Genomic DNA, 8,369 nt, shown 5'->3' on the forward strand with positions numbered 1-8,369 from the left:
ATGCTAATAAAAACGTGGAGCTTGGACCGTCCTTCCCTTGGAATGCGTGCCACAATCAGCTCTCATGCACCATACTTAGCAAATTCACATAGGAAGGATAATAAAAGCTCATAGGCTGAAAACCACGAGCCACAATCAGACATTCACCGTGAGTGTTCATAACCAGCTCATCAACCAACTCCGAGTTACTAACTTGGATCGCATCAGGACCACCACGACGACAACCTACTCTCTCATCACCTTCGTCTCACAAGCAGTAGCACCGGCGTGGTGCTGAACTTGATACCAGCGAGCACCATGAGTTGGCCTCTTCATCTTAATGTGATTGCTATGTTAAAGCTTTTGAAAATGTGTACTGGGAATTTTCAATAATTAAAACTTTGAAAGAACTGGGGGAAAGATTAGGATTAGACTAGTTATTTGGGTGATGGGTGGTTTTGTGTAATTAAATAAGGATAATTTGAAAAATTTGCGTAAATCGTCACTTAACAAGCCGAGAAATGGTAGCTTGGCAGGTGCAGTCGGTTGTGGTGAAATGGCTTGCATTGGGATGTTTGTTTAAAAATACGTGTATTAACATATCATTTCCTTAAAAATATAGGTAAAATTAAATACAGATAATTGAGTTATATTTAATCATTTAATATCTTCCATATTTAGTACTCCTATTAATTTAGTAATTTAAAACAAAATTACACATAAATAAATGCAATTTATCATTTACTCCCTCCATACCACACCAATGGTAACATTTACCTAATACAGCCGTACTACACCAATGGTAACATTTCTTACTTGGCTCACAACATTACCAAGTTAATATTTACACAAAATGTCATTTACGTACCCCACCTATCAACCCACAATTACATATCCCGCCTATTTTTTTTTCCCTCTTTACCCGTGCTTTTACCGTATTTTCTTAAAAACCCCATTTTTTTTACCATGTTAGCATTAGTCTGATATAGATGACTATTTTTTTTTTTTTGAAGGTGATATAGATGACTATTAATTAAATTTAAATTGGCATTTTTTTTCCAAAGAAAAGAGTGCAACAAAATATCAAAGATATGTGGCACGAAAAAGGGTAGATTGACATCACAAAAAGAACCTTGGACCACAGTCATAAATAAGCCAGCCTGTACAGTAACAAACTCCCCCACAACTCACCCTATAAATAACCCTTCAATCTCCCCACCTTTAAAACTCCAACCTTCCCCCATTCTCCCAATCTTCTCCGTTCTCCAAAAACCGTTTCTCAAAAGACCTACTCTTTTATAAATCCCGATTTCCCCCCTCGGTGCATGGCAGGAACCCTACTAACCTATGAAATATCTGATCTTTGCCTCGGGAAACCCCCGCTAAGGCCACTCCCTTCCGACGCTACCGTCGCTGACGCTCTTTCTTTTCTCCGTCGCCGCGATTCCGACGACGTTTTTGTTTCCGTATGGTCTGTTTCCGACGATTCTCCGCATTGCGTCGGGAGAATTTCTGTTGTTGACGTTTTGTGTTTTTTGTGTAAGGAGGAGAATTTGAATCATCCTTCTGTTGCTCTTCATTCACCGATTTCTGTTCTATTGAATAAGGATTCTCCTAATGCTGTCAAACAATTGGATCCCAATTCTAGGTATTTTTCCTGTTTTTATGTAATTAAATTAATTAATTACTCCCTTCTGCCCCAATTATTTGTTTACGTTTTTTTTCTTAATTATTTATAAGGTATTTTAATCAAAGGTAAACAGATGATTAAGACGGAGGACGAATTCATTTTATTTGCATATGTGTTATGATTATTTCCAACATTTTTTTTCCCGGAAATTATCCAATTAAAACGGGTCAAATAGCATCCCAGCTCATAGATGAGACAATTTTTTTGGTAGTTCCTAGGACTTATGCTTTTGTCTATTCAATTTGACCCGTTTTAAGTTTAAGATGATATCCCGTCTTAATTCACCGGGTTGTTTAGGTTGTTCATTTATGGAATTATATATCGTGTAAGGTAATGTCGATATCCCATGATTTTCGTTTGATTTGGAATGCTACCCAGCTATCGTAGATGAATATCCCGTCTTAATTAACCGGGTTGTTTAGGTTGTTCATTTATGGAATTATATATCGTGTAAGGTAATGTCAATATCTCATGATTTTCGTTTGAGTTGGAATGCTACCCATCTATTGTAGATGAATTTGGTAATGTTGATGTAATGTATGACATAAGGTCAGGGGCGTTTTTGACGGGGGTGCAGGGGTTCATCCTTTTCCGAAAAATAATTAAAATTTTGTTTACTAAAGGAGCACATAAATTATGTGGGTCTAGTGGTTGTTAAGACTATTTCTTTCTTAGAGGTCATGCGTTCAATCCATTGAACGATTTTTATCCAATATCATATCACCATACATTTTGTCCAACGAAACAATTTTTTTTCTCCAAAAACTCAATATTTTCATTGCTAAAAAATTTTACGCACCCCCGTCCATCAAATCCTATCGCATCTGCATAAGGTCGTGTGTAACCGTGTAAGGTCGTGTTTTATAATTGAGTTCCTTCATCATTTTCCGAGTCATGACCGACTACTAGTTCCAATAATGATGTTGAGATTCACTGTATCTGAGAAAATTGGTTTTTAGCAGCCCATACACATGCCCATGTTTGAGAAGGACAAGAAACTTGGTACTGCAGTAAAGGCAATCTAAGACACAGTGTTTTTACCTTATATGGAGAGTATTAAATGCTGGTTATGGAGTTGTTGTCACAATTAGGTTGTTTGTCGTTGCGACATTAATGCGATCATGACTCGTGATTCGTGATGCATTATCATACCTTGATGTAGTACCATAAGTGGTACTTTTGGTGGTTGGTTTAGGTCATTTTTAGTAAAGTTTTGATCAGTTTATGTTTAGGCTAAATTAGGTGAGAACTGAGAAGATTAGAAATCGTGTTCAAATTTTTTATTCAATTTCGACATTGGAAGCCAATCAAAATTTTACTCTGAAGAAAAGTACATCTTACAACCATGTGGATGAGCCAATGAGATCTTGGCTCGGTTATTACCACATATTACATTAGTTTTCCGTCTCCTCGTGCTATAATAGAGTGGGTTTTACAAGAAATTTGGTGGTGAATGAATCTGGGATGATGCGACTACATTATTCGATCCTAGGAATGGTCTAATCTTTGTGCGGCCTTGTAGAAAGGACAAAACTTGATGGGTATGAATGAGGAATGTCTGTCAATGAACCATTTTAAAAACAGAATTAAAATTCGGAGATGGTATGGGACTATGAGCTATAGTGTCTGGGTTCATGAGGTCTTTTTCATTTGATGGGAGAGCTTAGATCGTTCCTTGGCCAATTTAGTCGTTTCTTGACTAAATTTGGAAGTTGTAATGAATCTTATTGTAGGCCTGTGATTAGTTTACCGTCATGTCTGTTAAAATTAATGGTCCTGTCAGTGGAGGAATAAAATTGTTGGTACTTTGTAGCGCTTGACCTTTGGATCATAAGATATTTCTCTATATCAATGGCTTCCCGAGTTGTATGGCAACTTTTGGCCTTATGTGATCATATTCTCCATCTAAGTATGGTAGAATGTAATGGCGCTCTTGATCAGAGTTTTGTTCTTCATTCTACCAGATATAACCAAATATGCGAGAAGCCATCAGGCTAGCTTATGAAAGTCTGGTGGTGCTAGCATCCCGCATTGATTCAAGTACGTCTTCTCGCATATTTGAAGTCTATTTGCCTTTTGCTTTTACACAAAGCTTACAGGAGACCATCTTACATGTGAGACTAACCCGTTAAGCAAATTATTGGATGAGGACCGCACAAGTATTTGGGTTGGTCTCATGTTTAAGATCATCACATACAAGACTCACTACGTCCACATGCTGGCCTTGAAAACTACCGTTTTAGCAAATTATTTTAGATTTCTATTATTGCACCGTTGTATTTATGTTTAGAAGTTTTATCTTAACATTGTTATTGTTTTCTCTTGTTCGAGCAGCATTCTTGAGGCAGTAGACTGCATTCTAGAAGGAGCACAGAGCCTAATTGTCCCAAGGAGAAACCGGAGTTCAGGCATCTCCAAACAAAAGCTCCACCAGAAAGCCTCGTTTGGGCGTCAATTTTGCTGTATAACCCAAGAAGATGTAATCCGCTTTTTCTTTAACTCGATCAATCTCTTCTCTCCCATTCCTTTCAATGCAATTCAATCCCTCGACATAATCGAGAAGAAGATCTTATCAGTCCACTGTGATGACCCTGCCTTGTCTGCCTTGTCAGCAATCAACACCTCTGTAGGTGGCCAATCTGCAGTAGCCGTTGTGGACGAGGAGGGCCGACTGCTCGGTGACATATCGCTGTACATGCTTGCCAGCTGTGATGAAACCCTTGCTCCCGCCGTTGCCACCCTTTCTGCAGGTGATCTGATAACCTACATTGACTATGGGGGTCCCACAGAGGATTTAACTCAGCTGGTCAAGTCAAGGCTGGAAGAAAAGAAGTTGGGTGGAATGTTAGAGCTCTTAGAAGACGATCATTCAAACTCTTCATGTTTAAGCTCGTCAGGATCGTCATCATCTGAGGATGAAGCCGTGCATGGGAAAATCCATCGACACAGATCAAATTCCGGGCGATTTGCCAGGGGAACCGAGCCCATTGTCTGCCATCCAAGCAGCTCTTTGGTTGCGGTTATGATCCAGGCTTTATCACATCGGTTGAACTACATTTGGGTTGTTGAAGACGACTATAGCTTGGTCGGAATGATAACTTTTACCGCGATTCTCAAAGTTTTCCGGGATCATGTTTCCTCCTTTTCCTAATAACTACCCATTCTTTCATTTGCAACTTATTTCCATTCTAATGTGTTCTGGCTTATGTTTTCTTAGCTCCAATCAGCTATGAGATGTTAATGGTATGAACTAAAAAAACACCAACAATTTTCTTGTATTAGACTTTTAAAAAACCCGTACCCATTTAATGAGTAAAATTGTTATTTTTCGGACATAATTTACGTTATTGTAAAAACCCGTCTCATATGAGTCTGGCAAGAAAAGGTGGTAGATTCGACATATTTTTTTCCGTAAATGATCTCAGAGAACGGTATTTTTCGAACAGAAATTAGTGGTAAAACCCGTCTCAATTGAGAGTCTAGCACAAAAAGGTGATAGTATTATCGTTTTGCATATATTTTTATTACAATTTCTTGTGTAAGACTGTTGGACAATCCAGTCACCCATTTTATGAGTAAAAATGGTATTTTCCGAATGGAAATAAGTAATGGTAAAACCCATCTCAATTGAGAGTCTAGTACAAAAAGGCGGTAGTTCCGATTGACATATCGTTTCACACTAGATTTCGGCCGGTACCGTTGTTTGACATTGTCATGACTCATGAGGAGTTGTTTTCGACCAAGTTATTGTTGTTAAGGAATTGTGGCGTGTATTGAGCTTAGGAGTGCTTCCCTCAACCTTTCGTTAAAGTAGCTGTCGTTTTTGACAGATTATTTGCAAGATTGAAAGTAAAGACCAAGTCCGTGTGAAACTCTCTTTTTGTATATAGTCAATTGGTCGATCTAATTAGAAAAATGTGTCACATTCAATGACGTGATAAAAAGTTAGGTATTATTTGTCGACACAGCTAATAATCACATGAAAATATCAAATGTCCTTTTTGAATTTAGTAATAATAATAATAATAATAATAATAATAATAATAACTTGTTATGTATGAGCTGATTGTTCTCGCAGATGCGCCAATACACCTAAATTTGAGTCGTTTGTGAGGTCGTATCGGTTCATGCTTCTTTTTCTCCAAAGTTTTCTACCACGTGTCTGGGGTCGGTTAATGAGTTACGGTATTTGATTTCAGCCCTAAATAACATGTATTCATCTACTTTAAAAGAGTACCCAATTTTCGTCCGAGAATCGTTTATCGCGCACCGAGACCCTCAAATGTTATCTGTTGCTTCACAAAACTTGTGTGTGTGCTTTATCTGACCCAAAGAACCGTTCTTATGATTTACGGACATTATTGTTCCAAGACCCTGAAATGTCGAAAACCATATATAATACACTTAAATTTGAGCCGTTTGGGAGGTCATACCGGTTCATGCTTTTTTTTCTCCCAGTTTTTCTAACCGACACTCTCAAATGTTATTTGTTACTTCTCAAAATTTGTGAGGCTGCTTTATCTGACCCGATAAACCATCTATATGATTTACAGACATTTTTGTTCCGGGACCCTATAAGCCCAAAAACCGTGTATATGCTCGTTATTAGAGGCTGAATCGAATAGGTTAACTCCTGAAATGACCTCGGACGCGTGATAGAAAAACCGGGAGAAAAAGAAACAGGGTCCAGTACGACCTCCCGAACGGCTCAAATTGAAGTGTATATATAATACACGGTTTTTCGGGATTCCAGGGTTCCGGAACAAAATTCTCCGGAAATCACATAGAAATTTTCTCGGGTCAGATAAAGCGGCCACGCAAAATTGGAGTAGCAACGGAAGACATTTGGGGGTGCCGGTATGCCATAAACCCGCATTCGTCGAACCTCGGATAATCATGAAAATGGATTAATGCTCGTTATTAGAGGCTGAATCGAATAGGTTAACTCTTGAAATGACCTCGGACGCGTGATAGAAAAACCGGGAGAAAAAGAAACCGGGTCCGGTACGACCTCCCGAACAGCTCAAATTGAAGTGTATAATACACGGTTTTTCAAGATTCCAGGGTCCCGGAACAAAATTCTCCGGAAATCACATAGAACGTTCCTCAGGTCAGATATAGCGGCCACGCAAAATTTGAGTAGCAACGGAAGAAATTTGGGGGCGCCGGTATGCCATAAACCAGCATTCGTCGAACCTCGGATAATCGTGAAAAATGGATTAATGCTCGTTTAATGCTCGTTATTAGAGGCTGAATCGAATAGGTTAACTCCTGAAATGACCTCGGACGCGCGATAGAAACACCGGAAGAAAAAGAAACTGGGTCCGGTACGGCCTCCCGAACGGCCCAAATTGAAGTGTATACACGGTTTACCGGGATTCCAGGTCCCGGAACAAAATTCTCCGGAAATCACATAGTAAGTTCCTCGGGTCAGATAAAGCGGCCACGCAAAATTTGAATAGCAACGGAAGACATTTGGGGGTGCCGGTATGCCATAAACTAGCATTCGTCGAACCACGGATAATCGTGAAAAATGGATTAATGCTCGTTTAATGCTCGTTATTAGAGGCTGAATCGAATAGGTTAACTCCTGAAATGACCTCGGACGCGCGATAGAAATACCGGGAGAAAAAGAAACTAGGTCTGGTACGACCTCCCAACGGCTCAAATTGAAGTGTATAATACACGGTTTTTCGGGATTCCAGGTCCCGGAACAAAATTCTCCGGAAATCACATAGTAAGTTCCTCGGGTCAGATAAAGCGGCCACGCAAAAATTGAGTAGCAACGGAAGACATTTGGAGGTGCCGGTATGCCATAAACCAGCATTCGGCGAACCACAGATAATCGTGAAAAATGGATTAATGCTCGTTAAATGCTCGTTATTAGAGGCTGAATCGAATAGGTTAACTTCTGAAATGACCACGGACACGTGATAGAAAAACCGGGAGAGAAAAAAAATTGGGTCCAGTACGACCTCCCGAACGGCTCAAATTGAAGTGTATAATACATGGTTTTTCGGGATTCAAAGGTCTCGGAACAAAATTCTCCGGAAATCACATAAAAAGTTCCTCGGGTCTGATAAAGCGGCCACGCAAAATTTGAATAGCAACAGAAGACATTTGGGGGTGCCGGTATGCCATAAACCAGCATTCGTCGAACCACGGATAATCGTGAAAAATGGATTAATGCTCGTATAATGCTCGTTATTAGAGGCTGAATCGAATAGGTTAACTCTTGAAATGACCTCGGACGCGTGATAGAAAAACCGGGAGAAAAAGAAACCGGGTCCGGTACGACCTCCCGAACAGCTCAAATTGAAGTGTATAATACACGGTTTTCAAGATTCAGGGTCCGGAACAAAATTCTCCGGTAATCACATAGAACGTTCCTCGGTCGGATATAGCGGCCACGCAAAATTTGAGTAGCAACGGAAGAAATTTGGGGTGCCGGTATGCCATAAAAGACATTCGTCGAACCTCGGATAATCGTGAAAAATGGATTAATGCTCGTTTAATGCTCGTTATTAGAGGCTGAATCGAATAGGTTAACTCCTGAAATGACCTCGGACGCGCGATAGAAACACCGGAAGAAAAAGAAACTGGGTCCGGTACGGCCTCCCGAACGGCCCAAATTGAAGTGTATAAACGGTTTACCGGGATTCCAGGTCCCGGAACAAAATTCTCCGGAAATCACATAGTA

At 39.8% G+C, this 8,369-nt stretch overlaps 1 protein-coding gene across 1 annotated transcript; it reads left to right on the forward strand.

The window, feature by feature from the left end:
* The first annotated feature begins 1,211 nt into the window (after positions 1–1,211).
* On the forward strand, positions 1,212–5,004 carry LOC141637852 (CBS domain-containing protein CBSX5-like). Its single transcript, XM_074447273.1, has 2 exons — positions 1,212–1,627; positions 4,004–5,004. The coding sequence occupies exons 1-2, from the start codon at positions 1,305–1,307 to the stop codon at positions 4,818–4,820; spliced, it is 1,140 nt and encodes a 379-aa protein (XP_074303374.1). The 5' UTR covers positions 1,212–1,304; the 3' UTR covers positions 4,821–5,004.
* The last annotated feature ends 3,365 nt before the right edge of the window (positions 5,005–8,369 follow it).

This window comes from Silene latifolia, unplaced genomic scaffold (genome assembly GCF_048544455.1).
Source record: "Silene latifolia isolate original U9 population unplaced genomic scaffold, ASM4854445v1 scaffold_150, whole genome shotgun sequence".
NCBI lineage: Eukaryota > Viridiplantae > Streptophyta > Magnoliopsida > Caryophyllales > Caryophyllaceae > Silene > Silene latifolia.